At 45.5% G+C, this 16,839-nt stretch overlaps 1 protein-coding gene across 1 annotated transcript in view; it reads left to right on the top strand.

Moving 5' to 3' along the window:
• TRMT10B (tRNA methyltransferase 10B) overlaps positions 1–16,839 on the top strand; it is a 174,981-nt gene that overhangs the window by 33,894 nt on the left and 124,248 nt on the right. Inside the window, exon 3 of the mRNA XM_030194378.1 lies at positions 12,177–12,301. Coding sequence (XP_030050238.1) covers positions 12,177–12,301 — 125 coding nt within the window. The remainder of the gene's footprint in view (positions 1–12,176; positions 12,302–16,839) is intronic.

Below are 16,839 nucleotides of genomic sequence, written 5' to 3'. Positions count from 1 at the left end.
GTTCCTTCAACTCGTAAGGTCGGTGAGCTTCAGACTCTAGTAGCTCAAGCGCCTTACCTTACTTCTCATCTTAACAGAGTAGTTCTCCGCATGCAGCCAAAGTTCTTACTGGCGATGCTATCAGAGTACCATCTGATCCAGTCAATTGTCTTGCCAACATTCTTTCTCCCTCATCTTGCAAGCCCTGGCGAAAGCAAGCTGCGCACTTTTTACGTGGAGCGGACGAGCTCCCTCAGACAGTCCGCCCAGTTGTTTATTTCTTTTCATGCCAGTTGCTGTCGGAAACCGCATCATTTCTTCTTGGCTAGCAGATTGCATCTCCTTCGTTTTTGTCCAAGCTCGACTGACTCTAGAGGGCCATGTCACGGCTCACAAAATTAGAGCCATGGCTGAGTCGGTGGCTCATCTAAGATCAGTCACTATTGAAGAGATCTGCAAGGCTGCGGTGTGGTCATCAGTCCACACATTCACATTTCACTACTGCCTTCAGCAGGATAGCCGACGCGACAGTCGGTTTGGGCACTCGGGGCTGCAGAACTTATTTGGGGTTTAGAATCCAACTCCAACCCTCCTAGGCCCATTTTTGTTCTGTTCCAGGCTACACTCATTTAGATGTTTCTTCTTTTCAGGTCAATTTTTATTCTGGCCTCGCCGTTGCGAGACTCAATTGACCACTGTTTGTTGTGTTGTGTAAGCCTGGAAGCTAGGGATACCCAATATCAGCCTGCTTGTCTTCGGAGAAAGAGTAGTTACTTACCTGTAACAGGTGTTCTCCGAAGACAGCAGGCTGCATATTCTCACAAACCCTCCCACCTCCCCTTTTGGAGTTGTCTCCTTCATCTTTTGGATTTAACTGAGGGGCGTGTCCGCACAGCGAGCGGGAAGATGTGTGCGCACATGCGCAGTGCGATCGCTCGCGCGACGGAACACCGTAAAAGATATTTTTAGATTTTGCTTTGAAATCCTCCGGGGCCGACGTGACGTCACCCATTTGTGAGAATATGCAGCCTGCTGTCTTCGGAGAACACCTGTTACAGGTAAGTAACTACTCTTTATAAATGGCCGCTGAGACTTCTGCTGAAGTCTTGGAGGCGGCCCTTGTAAGTCTCGGCGGCCATTTTGAAGAGCGTAGCGCCGCGGGAGAGTCAGTGCCGGCAGCGGGCAGGAAAGACTGGGGATCTTTCCTACCTGCCCCGAAGCCACCAAACAACCTGGGGGGCAGGGGGGAGAGAGGAGAATCGCTGGATATGGGTGGCTGGCTGGAGAGGGGGGGCAGGGAAGAGAACAGTTGCTGGACATTGATGGCTGAAGGGGGGGTAGGGGAGAGAATAGAATCGCTGCCGCTGGGTATGGATGGCTGGAGGGGGGCAGGGAAGAGAAGAGCTGCTGGACATGGGTGGATGGAGAGGGGGGGCAGGGGAGAGAAGAGTTGCTGGACCATGGGTGGCTGGAGGGGAGGGCAGCGAGGAGAAGAGAATCGCTGGGTATGGGTGGCTGGAGGGGAGGGTAAGGGAGAGAAGAGAATCGCTGAGTATGGGTGGCTGGGGGGGGCAGGGGAGAGAAGAGAATTGCTGGGTATGGATGGCTGGAGGGGGGGAGAGGAGAGTTGCTGGACATGGGTGGATGGAGGGGAGGGCAGGGGGAGAGGAGAGTTGCTGGACATGGGTGGATGGAGGGCAGGGGGAGAGGAGTTGCTGGACATGGGTGGAGGAGAGGGAAGAGTGAGGAAGGAGATGAGATGAGGGAAAAGGAAGAGAGGAGAAAAACTGCACATGGATAAAGAAAATAGGCAGAAGCTGGATCCACTGGACAGTCAAGTCTGCGGAGGACCCAGCTTTTACTTACGGATGTAGGGCAAGAAATGACGAAGAAAGGCGGAAAGTAAAGAAATAAATGGAAAGGAAGCCCTGGAAACGGAGTTAAGAGGACAGATAGCAGCAGAATCGGATACTGGGCCAGCATGATCAGAAAAACAAAGTCACCAAAGGTAGAAAAAAATCATTTTATTTTCATTATAGTGATTGGAATATGTCCACTTTGAGAATCAGGTGCTCAACATTAAAAGTTTATATTTATTTACTTATTTATGGTATTTTATCCACATTAAACATGAATTAGATTGAACCTGGGATCATTTAATTTTTTTTCCTGGAGTAATGCATTGCCCCCCCCCCCCCCCCCCCCCCCCCGGCTCTCTCCCCAGCTATAGCCAGCTCTGCAATTGGGGAGGGGGGGTGCGCAGAGGTGGACCGGGGAGAGAGCCTGTTGTTAAACATTTACCAGCACACCACTGCTTAGGCACCTAACTTTTGGCACTCAAACGGAAATTAATACTAATTAAGTGGCAAAATAGGTGAAAAACAGAAGTTAAGAGCCTAAAAGTGCACTTAGGTGCTATTCTATATCTGGGTGCCCAAGTGTTCTAGCATGTAACTGCAAGGGGACATGCACATGGGAGGGGTATGGGAGTTCTGACTATTTCAGCATGTGCTTTATACACTTGTCAAAGAGCTAGCGTAAGTGGTGGCGCCTAACTTTTGTGTATGGTAAGGCCTGTAATTCAGTATAGTAACATAGTAAATGATGGCAGATAAAGACCGGTATGGTCCATCCAGTCTGCCCAACAAGATAAACTCATTTTACATGGTATGTGTTACTTTATATGTATACCCGAGTTTGATTTGTCCTTGGCTTTCTCAGGGCACAGACCGTAGAAGTCTACCCAGAGCTGTTCTTGTACTAAGTTCTGAATCTAACGTCGAAGCCCCTTAAAATTTACACTCCAGCCCATCCCTATCTATTCAGTCACGATCAGGGCATAGACTGTAGAAATCTGCCCAGCTCCCATTTTCTTTCCCAATTACTGGCGTCGCCACCCAATCTCCGCTATGATTCCATGGAACCATTCCTTCTAAACCGGATTCCTTTGTGTTTATCCCACGCATATTTGAATTCCATTACCGTTTTCATCTCCACCACCTCCTGCGGGAGACATTCCACATATCCGCCACCCTCTCCTTGAAAAAATACTTCCTGACATTAGTCCGGAGTCTGCCCCCCCTTTATCCTGAATTCGTGTGCTCTAGTTCCACCGCCTTCCCGTCTCCGAAAAAGGTTTGTTTGCGGATTAATACCTTTCAAATATTTGAACGTCTGTATCATGTCACCCCTGTTTCTCCTTTCCTCCAAGGTATACATGTTCAGGTAGCAAATCTCTCCTCGTACGGTTTGCAGTGCAAATCCCATACCATTTTTGTAGCTTTTCTTTGCACCGCTTACAGTCTTTTGATCTTTAGCAAGATACGGCCTCCAAAACTGAACACAATACTCCAAGTGGGGCCTCACCAACGATTTGTAGAGGGGCATCAACACCTCCTTTCTTCTGCTGGTTATGCCCCTCTCTATGTTTGTACAATTTACATTAAGAACTGAAGCGTTATGACCATGTACTAAGGAGGATAGGCAGGCATAGTGCGTTGATGTTTGAAGTTGGTGCGCTGTTAGCAGTTACCATGACCAGTGGTATAAGGCGCAGCCACACATACTGAGCACTGCAATATAAAAATATAAAAAAAGAGTACCAAAAGCTTTCGATGTGATACATTAGTAATTCTGGTAGTAACAGTGAATTAAATTTTAACTGCCAGACCCTCGACCATTCTTCTAACATTCAGAGATCCCTTCACATCGTTTCTACTCCCTCCAGGGTATCCACTCTATTGGCTATTTTCGTGTCATCCGCAAAAAGGCACACCTTTCCTTCAGCAAAATCTCCCACAAATATATTAAATGGAATAGGCCCCAGCACCGACCCCTGAGGAACTCCACTGCTCCACAAGACTCTGGAGGGGCTTCCTGTTCAAGTCCTGTCAGATAACTCGACAGCGGTGGCCTACATCAATTGCCAGGGCGGCACTCAGATTTTCCAATGGGCTGAGCTCCTTTTTCTTCTGCTGTCCGCAGCTCTCATAGCAGGTCTGAGCAACCTGCAAGCCGATTTCCTCGGCAGGCATCAAATCAACCCAGCGGAATGGGAACTGGCAGAATAAGTTTTTCTTCAGATTTGTGCCAAATGGGGGACTCCCGCGGATTTCCGTCAGATGCTGGTGGAGGCTCCACTTTCTTTGTCTCTGGTGCCGAACCTGTTGGTTCAGAGTCCAGTCACTATGGAGGATCCCTTCCAATTTGGTCTTACGGCCTGGCTTTTGAGAGAGCGTAATTGAGAGTCAAGGGCTACTCTAACAAGGTCATCTCCACTCTCTTGTAGGCCTGCAAGCGGTCCACCTCTGCAGCTTATGCTCGGATCTGGCGCAAGTTTGAGGCGTGGTGTATTTCAAAAGCGATCACGCCCAAGCTGGCTACAGTCTCATTGGTCCTGGACTTTTTGCAGGACGGCTTATAAAAAGGCCTGGCTTACAATTCCCTGCGGGTTCATGTGGCAGTGTTGGCATGCCTCCGAGGGGAAGTCTCTGACTTGTCCCTTGCTGTTCATTCGGACTTTGTCCGATTTCTCAGATGGGTGCTTCGGCTCCGTCCTCCTGTGCAGTCGCCATGTTCGGCCTGGAACCTGGGGCTGGTGTTGAAGGCTCTTCATGTTCGCCTTTCGAGCCGCTTCTGCAGGCTTCTGAGAAGGATGTGACTTTCAAGACAGTCTTTTTGGTGGCCATGACATTGGCTAGACACGTATCCGAGCTTCAGGCGCTTTCCTGTCGGGCTCCTTTTCTACAGTGCTCGGAGTCCGGGATCACGATACGTGCAGTGCCTTCCTTTCTGCCTAAGGTGGTTCCAGCGTTTCACGTGAACCAGCCCATTTTTTCTACCTTCCTTTTCTAGGGAAGACTTCCGGATCCCTTTGGGCAATTGTGTCTTTTGGATGTCCGCAGGGTCCTTTGCTGTATTTACAGATGTCAAATGACTTCAGGACCTCTTATCACCTTTTTGTATTGTTGACAGGTCCTCGACACGGGTGTTCAGCGTCCTAGACCACTATAGCCCGTTGGCTCAGATAAGACATTTTTTCTGCATATCTGATTTCAGGTCGGTCTCCGCCTGAAGCATTTAAAGCACATTCCACGAGAGTGATTTCCTGCTCGTGGGCTGAAATGGGTGTCGTTTCTCTTCAAGAGATCTGTCATGCGGCTACTTGGGCTTCTCAGCTCTCATTTGTACGACATTACAGACTGGATATTGCTGCGAGTCAGGGCGCGCATTTTGGAGCGCAAGTGCTTGCTCGCGGAGTTGCCTGTTCCCACCCTACTTAGGGAGTGCTTTTGTACATCCCATCAGTTAATGGATTCATCTGCTATTGATGACAAGGAAGGGAAAATTAGGTTCTTACCTTGGTAATTTTCTTTCCTTTAGTCACAGCAGATGAATCCATGATCCCTCCCTATCTGACTTTGTGTTTGTTGTTCAGATCCTTAAGGCAAATATTGTATCTCATCGGGAGGAGTTGAAGATCAGTTCTCAGAGTTTCTAAATGCTGTTCTATCGCAGGAGGTTGAGAACGTCCCTTCTTTGTTTGGTTATTGCTCCGGTACTGGGGCGTTTGTTCACTGTGAGGAAAGTTTACGTTATTTTACCTTTCTTTCTCACTCTGCTTTGGAAGTTTCATATACTGAAGGCAGAAGGGGCTAGCCGTCCAAGGTCACTGTGGTTTTTCAGTGTTCTCTATCTCCACCTGCTGGTAGGCGGATATAACCCATCAGTTAATGGATTCATCTGCTGCGACTAAAGGAAAGAAAATTACCAAGGTAAGAACCTAATTTTCCCTTCTGCTGTCCTTGATTAATCTCAGCCTCTCTTCAGGCCATGTCCCTGATCTCTGGAAGCAAGCAGCAGTCCATCCCATGTTTAAAAAAAAAACCCTCGCTTGATCCTAGTCATTATCGCACAGTTTCAAATCTTTTATATTAAAAAGTGCTAGAAAAAAATTGTGTTTACTGAACTCGAATCCTTTTCTGAGAAAATTTTTGCTTTACATCCCTATCAGTCTGACTTCAGGTCTCACCACAGTACAGAAACTATCGTGGCAGCGCTTATCAGTGAACTTCATTTCCACTTGGACCAGCGTAAAATGATACTGGCAATCTCACTAGAGTTTTATGCCACTTTTGATCTGGTTGACCATTCCCTCTTACCAGTGGTGTGCTGGAACCGTGAGGCCAGGATTGCACTGCTGTAGAAAGAAAATGCCTATGTTGAAGTTTTAGGTGTTTGAAGGGCTAGTGGTTAAAGATAGCTGGCATATGTTTTATTGATCACATGTAATATATGCATATTTAGCAGTCTTTAAAAGAAGAGGTGCCCGTGTTCAGAAAGTGTGCTAGGGTTTGTGCATTTATGTTGAAGTTTCGGATTCTGTGGGGAAAAGATGAGGGAGATTAATGTGTACCTGTGTAGGCGTGTTATGGTTTCTGTCACCCCAAAAAGGAACATCTCAGTTGGTGTATCAGGAGCTGTTCCATTTTGGGGTGACAGAATTTGGGTGTCTGTATTGGGAGGGATGCAAGGGGTAGTGGTTGAGGATGGAGCATGGTATCAGGATTTGTGTGGCTGAATCTGTATATCAAGATTTTTGTTATTTGTGTTGGGGTGTAAACCAGTGGTGTGCTGGAGCCGGTTGTTAAATTTTTAAAGATCTTGCGAGCCAGTTGTTCTGCATAGCGAGCCAGCTCTGGTAAACAAGGTAAGCATGGCAGGAGGGCGCCACAAGCCATGCTTACCCCGCTTACCTCACCTCCCACAGCCTTGATTTGCCTGCGCCCACCCCGCACCGCCCTGGGGGTTTAAATCTTTTTTATTACCTCCGTCAAAACGGCCACATCATTGAAAGCCCTGCCCGTCTCTAGCCTTCCCTTTGTGAGTTCGTTCCCTCAGAGTCCCGCCTTCTGACATTATTTCCTCTTTCTACGAGGTCGGGACTCTGAGGGAACGAACTCACGAAGGGAAGGCTAGAGACGGGCAGGGCTTTCAATGACGCGGCCACTTCGACAGAGGTAAAAAAAAAAATTTAAACCACGCAGGATGGCACTGTGGCAGGAACAAAAAGGGGGATGTTGGGGGGTAGAAGAGGGCAGGCAGGTGGATATGAATGGGAGGGGAGGATGGGGCGAAGGATAATCGCTGGACATGGATGGGAGCAGGAGGGCAGGGGAGAATCGTTGGGTATGGATGGTTGAAGGGGGCAGTGGAGAGAGGAGAATCGCTGGGTATGGATGGATAGAGGGGGCAGGGGAGAGAGCAGAATCGCTGGGTATGGATGGATGGAGGGGGGCAGGGGAGAGAAGAGAATTGCTGGATATGGGTGAATAGAGGGGGGCAGGGGAGAGGACAATTGCTGGATATGGATGGATGGATGGAGGGCAGGGGAGAGGAGAGTTGCTGGACATGGGTAGATGGAGGGGAGGCCAGGAGAGAGGAGTGTTGCTGGACATAGGTGGATGGAGAGCAGGGGAGAGGAGAGTTGCTGGACATGGGTTGATGGAGGGGAGGGCAGGGGAGAGAACAGGGTTGCTGGATATGGGGGGATGGGGAGGGCAGGGGAGAGAGAAGGATTGCTGGACATGGATGGATGGAGGGGAGGGCAGGGAGAGAGGAGAATTGTTGGACATGGATGGAGGGAAGGGAAGACAGGAAGGAGATGCACATGGATGGAGGGGAGAGAGAAGAAATTCTGGACATGGATGGAGGGGAGGGAAAACAGGAAGGAGATGCACATGGATGGAGGGGAGGGAAGAGAGAGAGGAAGTGAGATGAACTTGAATGGAGGGGAGAGAGGAGAAATGCAGGACATGGATGGAGGGGGGGGGAGGAAAAATGCTGGACATGGATGGAGGAGAGGGAAGGGAGAGGAAGGAGATGAGATGAGGGAAAAGAAAGAGGGAAGAAAAACTGCACATGGATGGGGAAAATAGGCAGAAGCTGAATCTACTGGACAGTCAAGTCTGCAGATTAGGACCCAGCTTTTACTTACAGATATAGGGCAAGAAATGAAGAAGAAAGGCAAAAAGTAAAGAAATAAATGGAAAGGAAGCCCTGGAAATGGAGTTAAGAGGACAGATAGCAGCAGAATCAGATACTGGGCCAGCATGATCAGAAAAACAAAGTCACCAGACAACAAAGGTAGAAAAAAAATCATGTTGTTGTCATTTTAGTGTTTGGAATATGTCCACTTTGAGAATCAGGTGCTCAACGTTAAAAGTGTATATTTATTTACTTATTTATGGCATTTTATCCCACATTAAACATGAATTAGATTGGAACCTGAGATCATTTAATTTTTTTTTTCCTGGAGAGAGTAATGCATTGCCCCACCCCCCCCCCAGGCTCTCTCCCCAGCTATAGCCAGCTCTGCAATTTGGGGGGGGGGGGGGGGCGCAGAGGTGGACTGGGGAGAGAGCCTTTTGTTAAACATTTACCAGCACACCACTGCCTCTTACTCTCACATTTATCTTCCTTAGGCATCACTGGTACAGTTTTTTCTTGGTTCACTTCCTTATCTCATCACACATTTCAGGTCATTCTTTCTGACACAACACCAGAGTGGAGAGAACTACATCTGGATGTACCCCAAGGGTCTAGACTCTCTTCTTTTTAATCTCTCTTGAGTCCCCTCACTGCTCTCATACAATCCTTTGGAATCTCCACTTATCTTTATTCTGATGACATTCTGCTACAATTTCCTATTACCTCTTCCTCTCCTTCCCTTACTCCTTACAGATCTGTCATAGCTCAGTTTCTAGCTGGCTAAGCGATCATCAGTTAGTGCTAAATCCGGATAAAACAGTTGCCTGTTGGTTCTCTGGTTCAACTCTCCTTCCTCAATCCCCCATCACTCTATTTGACACATCTATTACACCAGTACCTGCCTTTCGTTATTTAGGTATTATTCTCGATTCCTCACTTTTTTTGCCACAGATCTCTCACTTGACCAAAACTAGTTTTCTAGTTTTCCGCCAGCTGTGTGCAATTCGTCATCTGTTTGATACTTCACAATTCCATGCACTAATCCTCTCTTTTTTTTTACCACCCGTCTTGATTATTGTAATGTTGTTTATGCTGGTCTACCTCGTCATACACTAAAGAAACTTCAGTTGCTCCAGAACACAGCCATCAGATTACTCTGCCCCATTGCTATGATCATACTTCATCTCTGCTGTAACAATATCATTGGCTCCCCGTTGAGCAGAGGATCCCATATAAAATTGCCACCCTCACTTTCAAGGCCTTTAGACTTGGTATCCCCGACTATCTCTCTTGTTTCACTATTCCTTATTGCCCCTCCAGGACCCTTCGTTCATTAAATGATCACCACTTAGTTCTGTCTTCTCCAAAACGTGCTCACTTGGAATCAACCCGTCACAGCACATTCTTCTTCTTGGCTCCTCATACCTGGAACAATCTCCCCCGTTCTCTCCGTAGCAATTCCTCTTTTAAGGATTTTAAAACAGCTGAAAACCTGGCTTTTCTGTTTAGCTTTTGGTGAAACAGTTTACTGAAATTACCAATGTTACCCTTCAACCCTGTCCTTTTTTATGTGTTTACTTTACCCTCTTTTTCAATGCTTATGTCTCTAAACTTAACACCATGCTTTCCTGTACATTAATAAAGTTCTTTTCTTGTTTCCTTTTTTTTAATCCTGTACACCACTCTGTTCAAAGTTTTAGACTTCCCCCATATTTTCAGATATGAGATTTCTGGGTAGCAAGACATATGAAGTCAAACTGTTTTCATATAATAGATATTTTCAAATGCAATGGAACACTGACTGAAGCCTATAATTTTCTTTTGGGTAATGGAGAATTTTCAGAATAGAGGGACTTCAAATATTTGTTACTCTGTTGCATATATATTGAGCTTAGGAGAAAGCAAGCCTGTGTGGTGTACCAGGGAAGAAAACTAGCAGTAGGAACTTAGAATTTGAATGGTGATAAGAACCTTGTAATCTGTCCAATTTGATTCCTGGTGCAGTGCTGTGGAGTGGAAGGGTTTATGCTTCAGCAGCCATTAACTGCAGCTCTTATCTATTGCATCCTTAAATGGAGCACATCCCCATTAGTTTAATTCAATTTATTTAAATACTTGACATACTGTCTTTAGAACAATAAGCTCAATAGAGTGGTTTACATAATAAATAAAGTAGAAAGAATAAGAAAGGATCCTTCACAAAAAGCCAAGCCCTCAGAGCTGTTGGAACTCTCCAAAGGGATACCACACCTTGAACCCAAAAATTACACACAAAAGCCTGGGAAAAAGATGAGTCTTAAAGGCAACTTTAAAATGGGATTGGAAAACCTTGCTTTGGATTGGAGCAGGTGAGGCATTCCAGAGGAGGGAGTGGCATAAGCAAATGCTGAATGACGTGCTATATCAAAACAAATTTGAGAAGGAGAAGCTAATGTTAGTAGACTCACATATTTGGATTGAAGAGAGTGCCTTGAGTGATAAATGATCGATAGGTTAGATAAATAAGTTGGTATATCAGATTGCATTACTATCAGGCTTATTTTCGAAATCGAGAGATGGGCGTCCTCTCTCAGGGTCGCCCAAATCGGCATAATCGAAAGCCGATTTTTGGGCGTCCCGAATTGCTTCCTGTCGCGGGGATGACCAAAGTTCCTGGGGGCATGTCGGAGTCGTAGCGAAGACAGGACTGGGACGTGCCTAACAGATGGGCGTCCTCCAGTGATAATGGAAAAAAGAGGGCATCCCTGACGAGCACTTGGACGACTTGGTCCATTTGTTTTTACGACCAAGCCTCAAAAAGGTCCCTAAACTGACCAGATGGCCACCCCTGACTCCCCCAGTGGTGACTAACCCCCTCCCACCCTGAAAAAACAACTTTAAAAACTTTTTTTGCCAGTCTCAAATATCACACTTAGGTCCATCGCAGCAGTATGCAGGTTCCTGGGGGGGGGGGGGGGATGTGTGTGTGTCAGCGGAAGCATAGCGAAAGCATGGACGTCCTTTCAAACATTTTGGACGTCCTGAACTGCCCCCCCCCCCCCCCCCCCCCCACAGGGACGGCCAAATTTCAAGGGAGTGGAGTGGCTTAGTGGTTAGAGCACTGGTCTTGCAATCCAGCGGTGGCCAGTTCAAATCCCACTGCTGCTACTTGTGATCCAAAATCCAAATAAAAAAATAAAGGGGGTGTCGGAGGCATAGCAAAAGCACGGACGTCCTTCTCACAGAAACATCCACATTTTGGATGTCCTCAACTGCCCGTCGCAGGGACGGAGGCATAGCGAAGGCGCCTAACACTTGGACGTCCTTCACCCATACTCATTAGGAAGGAAATCATGTGCAAATGATCTAACAGCGAGCAGCTCATTTGCATGCGATTTCCTTCATGCATGCCCATTCCTTTCCGAATCGCTAAGCGATCGGTAAGGAAAGGGCTTTTTCCGTTCAGTTAATGCATCAGTCCACTGCAGTGCCCCCTAGGGTGCCCGGTTGGTGTCCTGGCATGTCAGGGGGACCAGTGCACTCTGAATGCTGGCTCCTTCAGCTTGGATTTGGTCGTTTCTGAGATGGGCGTCCTCGGTTTCCATTATCTCCGAAAACCGGGGATGACCATCTCTAAGGACGACCTAAATGTTGAGATTTTGGCGTCCCCGACCGTATTATCAAAACGAAAGATGGAAGCCCATCTTGTTTCGATAATACGGGTTTCCCCGCCCCTTCGCAGGGACGTCCTGTGAGGACGCAGTCAGGAAAACTTGGGCGCCCCGTTCGAGTATGCCCCTCTTTGTGAACCAAAAGGAGGATCTTGAACTGAACCTTAAAATGAAATGGAAGCCAGTGACTGGAGATCAGTAAAGGTAATCAAAGTGTGAAGCATTTAAAAGCAATTTAACTGCAATGTTTTGAAGGAACTGGAATTGATGTAGGGATGATACTTTGGTGCTGCTGTGTAATTTGATTATGCAGCAAAAGCAAAGGTCATTAAGATTTAGATCGGACCTAAGAAGTCTGGATTTGCCTAAGGGCAAAAGAGAAGGATCTCATTATAGCTGTATTGGTATTTTATATGTCAAAAAGGGATCCAGGTGCACACCTAAGATAGTAATCTCATTTGTCCTGACTGATAACTGCCACGAACAGAAAGAAAGTTGGAAGTCAGGAAACTTGACTTGTATGTATAGTTTTACTTGCCCAGAGTTCTTGTATTGCAGGCACAGAGCAGCAACACAGCAAACGTGTTTTGAAAGCAATAATGAAAGAACGGCTTTTGGAGGCAAAACATGCTGGGCCAAGGCTCTGCATAGATTTGAGCGTATCAGACCACATGACTAAAAAGGTAACATTTGCCACTGGGTGAATAGCTCTGCTTCATTTTTTTGAAACTGATCAGTTCAGAAGTGTTTGTTTTCTGAATGAATCTTCTATATGCAAATCTGTATTTCTAAAGGATTCCATGGTACAGTATTGACTACAGCATCTCCAGCACTATAAGCATGAATTAATTTGTCTTGATGCTAGTGCGTAGTCACCAAATTCTAATTGGTGTAGATCTGGCTGGGTCTCAGTAATTTTTCACATTGTTGTTATTCTCCAAGGACAAGCAAGATAGAAAATTCTTATAGCATGGGTGAAGTTTCTGATGGAGCTAGAATGCATACCACTTCCTGCCCACCTTTGTCATGTGAAACCACCTCAGTTGATATGGTTTGGTGGAGCTGGTCAGATGCATGTCACCGGAGCTCTCCTCAAGATGTGATTATTGGTTTAAAAGAGTTTTGCAAGTTTCTCAGAAGTCCTGTTGCTATCATGTGTTACTTTTTCCTATTAGTGTTTTAGATATGCTTTTCAGCCATTTTTCAAGTTTCATTAGTTTTTGTGGTCAGCCTTGTGTAGGCCTTGGTTGAGGATCTGTGTGCCAGAAGAAGGCCCCCAGTGGTTGTACAAAGTGCACCTGGGTCACAAGGCCGTATCCATCACAGATAATTGGACAAATATTAATTTTCTTAGATGAAATAAACAGAACTGATTTCCAAATAATTCCATTAAATTAGGTTATTTTATCCTTATGCAAATTGCTTAAAATAGAAAGTAAATCTACGTTTTGGACGTGGTGCTAAATTCAAACGTCTTTTGAATTTCAGATTAATGAGCTTACAAAGAAATTTTTCTTAATTTGCGTTGCTTAAGAGCTATAAGATCATCACTAAGTCCTGTGAGCCTGTTGCTCAGGCTATTCTAATGTCTTTCCTGGACTTATGCAGTTCTCTGTATTGCGCTCTTTCTTTGAAATTACGTAGGAAATTGCAACTGTTACAATATACATCTGCTGGGCTGATTTTTCTCATTGGGGAAGTTTCATGAAGCAAATCTACTTTTAAACAAGTTACACTGGCTTAAAATAGATTTGGGTCTCCATTTTTTTTAATTATGTCCTCTAAACACAATTTTACAAACCAAATTGCAAGTTACAGCCATGTGTGTTAACAAATTCTTATTTCAACATTTTCCAATTTCCTCCCTTTCCCCCTACCCCTTCCCCCTCGCCCTTCCCACCCCCCTAGCTCAAGCGTTCAAAATTCTGCTCTTGGCCACAGGTGTCAGGGTGTCCCAGTAGGAAGACCAGATTTTACAAAAAAGGTCTCCTTTCTCCGATGCAAGGTCCATTATGCTATTGTGTTCCAGAGCACACATTTGTATCATCAGCGACCTCCAATGGCTCACTGTGGGCTGTTCCTCCGACAGCCAAACTCATAATATGGCTTTCTTCCCCATCAGTGTTGCCCTCTGGAGAAAAGCCCGCATGCCAGTTGGTGCTTGCCCCTGGATGGTAAATAAGTGAAAAAGTTGTTTAGGAGAGTGTTGACATTTAATTCGCCACATGTCTGTTACATGCTCCGCCATGTTTTTCCAAAAGCTGTGTATTTTTGGACATGCCCAAAACATGTGGCCCAGATGAGCATTTGTACAGCCACATTTCGGGCAAGAGTCTGTGTCTCTTAGCGTGGCTCGATTTGCCCTGTGTGTGAGATGAATAATCGAAATATAAATTTATATTGAGTTTCCTGCCACTGCACGTTTTCTGTTAATTTGTAAATCCGCTTGATGCACCCCTCCAAATCCTCTTGGGTGACTCGTGTACCGAGCTCTTTATTCCACTTTTGTAGTACTGTCAAGTATTTCGCTGAGTTGGTGTGTTCTCTCAAGTGGGTATGAAAGTAGGAGTGGAGGAGTGGCCTAGTGGTTAGGGTGGTGGACTTTGGGCCTGGGGAACTGAGGAACTGAGTTCGATTCCTGGCACAGGCAGCTCCTTGTGACTCTGGGCAAGTCACTTAACCCTCCATTGCCTGCTGCATTGAGCCTGCCATGAGTGGGAAAGCGCGGGGTACAAATGTAACAAAAATAAAATTTCAGCTGCACTCTAGCCTGTGCATCTAGGCCTAACAGATCATTAAATCTTTCCCACGTGTCCATTGTCAAAGTCTCTCTCAGTAAGGACCTTACATAATGTTGTAGCTGTAAATATGCAAACAGGTCCTTCTCCGGTAATTTAAACTCTCTACATAGTTCAGCAAATGTCTTTATCATACCTTGCTCATTCACCACATGATACACATATCTCACTCCCTTCACTGCCCAGTCCTGAAATGCCCGTGAGGTGTCTCCCACCGAAAACGTAGGGTTCCCCCTAATAGGCAGCATGGGAGAACGCAAGTTATTAAGTGTAAGGAATTTGCATAACCATTTCCAAGAAAATCTCAATGGTTGAAATATCGAGGTTGCCGGGCCCAGGTTCTGTGCATGACCCCCCGAGGCCTGCAACCAGCTCGCAAAATGCTGTTCTTGGAACCAGTGCATCTCTGACAAAGTTAACGTGAAATATTCCATGTTTCTAAACCAATCTGAGAGGTGTCATATCCCACTCGCTATGGACAATAAGCGCAAATTCAGCACTCCCAGGCCTCCCTTTTCCCGGGGCAATATGGCATTATGCATTGCCATCCGGGCCCTTTTCCCCTACCATAAGAATTTAGCTAGTTTCGCCTTAAGCCATCTCTCATCCTTGCCCCGGAGATACATGGGCATCATTTGAAACGTGTAGACCCAGGTCGGTTGGGTCTCCATTTTAAAATAGCATGTATGGTTTATAAAAGTTTCCATGGACTTAATTCAGAAAATATAGTACAACTTTTGCTATTTCCTATGATTAGGTCAAATTCAAGACGTATGCATAGGTTGAATTTAGATCTTTCATCATTGAAGAAGGTATGTTTAAAGTCTAAAGTCTATCTGGGAACCAGCTTTCACTTATCAAAGCACTAAAATTTGGAATAATATTCCATATCAAATCTGTCAACTTTTGTCTTATATTTTTCAAAAGGCATTTAAAACGTATTTATTTTAGGTCAACAATTGTAAATGTATTTAATTTCAAGATAATAAGGAAACAGTTGTTAATTCCCTTTTATGTGAAGGTTTATTTGTGATCCGCCTTGCATTCTGAGGGTTAAAGGCGGAATATAAGATGCATTGTACAATGCAATACAATAATGGGTGCCTGGCATGCCTGGGGCCTGACTGTGATCCCTTTTGATGTAAATTGTATTCACAGATGTCCAAAAAGGTCTTCATGGTTGAAAAAAGCAGCAGAATTGGATTTTTGGCACTGAGAAGTCCAAGCCATCAAATTCGGCATCAGAAGCATCGATCTCCATGGGTTCCAGAGCTACATCAGATGCTGGTGATGCATAGGCATTGAGAGTGCATCATTCATCCTTGGCATTGATAGAGATCACTGGGTTCTGTTATCTTCCAAGTCACACTTGAAGTAGAGGGCGGTGTGTCCTTGGCTTCATTGACACTGAGGGCTCATAATGCTGAATGCCAGGTTGAGGCCAAGGCACATTGACATTGCACCTCATCAGAGCATGGTGTTGAGAACACTGAAGCACCAAGGTCACTGTGCTCTTGAAGTGCTCCTGACATGAGACCACTTATTCTCAGTATTGGAGTGGTTGTAACAGCCTTTTAAGGACCCAAGACCTGACTTTTAATAGTCCTCAAGTGACTCAGTAGGATGTGGCCACCACTTCTGCTTTCCCTACACCTTTGTTGATGGCAATCTTTGAGGAGCAGCTTATGAGGAGATTAAGTGAGCAGATGGAGCTTTGATACTACAGCTAGTCCTTGAGACTCATGCAATGCCTGCAAGAGAGATATTAGTTGAGACCTTGAAGGACTTCGGGGTCGATGTCTGCTACACCGTTGTCAATCTCTCCAGGTCATTGAGGGAGGAAATTTCACCAAGGCACTGGAGATTTTTGGTCTCTCAATGCCCCTCTCAAGGCCTGACACCGATGTCAGTAGATCAAGACAGGGAGAGACATGAGATTTCTCTTCTGGAATATTTTTTTTCAGGGTCTGACTGAATACTCCTAGAATTCTGATTATTATGTTTATTAAAAACTTACCACAAATTCCAGCATAGCAGGATCTTAGCGGTGTACATAAGATTTAAAAGAAAAAACATAAATTTGCAGAGAAAAGGAACTATATAAACTTGGAAGGCAAATTTTGCCATCTTAAATCAAAAACTAGCGCTTTGCCTAGAGGGACAACAGTAAGAGGACTCCACGAATTAGCATGCTGTAAAATTAATCAAATGAACCTCAACTGCCCAGAGCCAATAAAAGAGGGTCAGGATTCATAATGGAGCAGCTTATTTTAAAAGTGCATAAGTACATAAATATTGCCATACTGGGAAAGACCAAAGGTCCAGCATCCTGTTTCCAACAGTGGCCAATCCAGGTCACAAATACCTGGCAAGATCCCAAAAAAGTACAAAACATTCTATACTGCTTATCCCAGAAATAGTGG

The sequence above is a fragment of the Microcaecilia unicolor genome, chromosome 2, assembly GCF_901765095.1.
Source record: "Microcaecilia unicolor chromosome 2, aMicUni1.1, whole genome shotgun sequence".
Taxonomy (NCBI): domain Eukaryota; kingdom Metazoa; phylum Chordata; class Amphibia; order Gymnophiona; family Siphonopidae; genus Microcaecilia; species Microcaecilia unicolor.
Note: the sequence above shows the minus strand (reverse complement) of the source record. Positions and strands in the feature narration are given on the sequence as shown.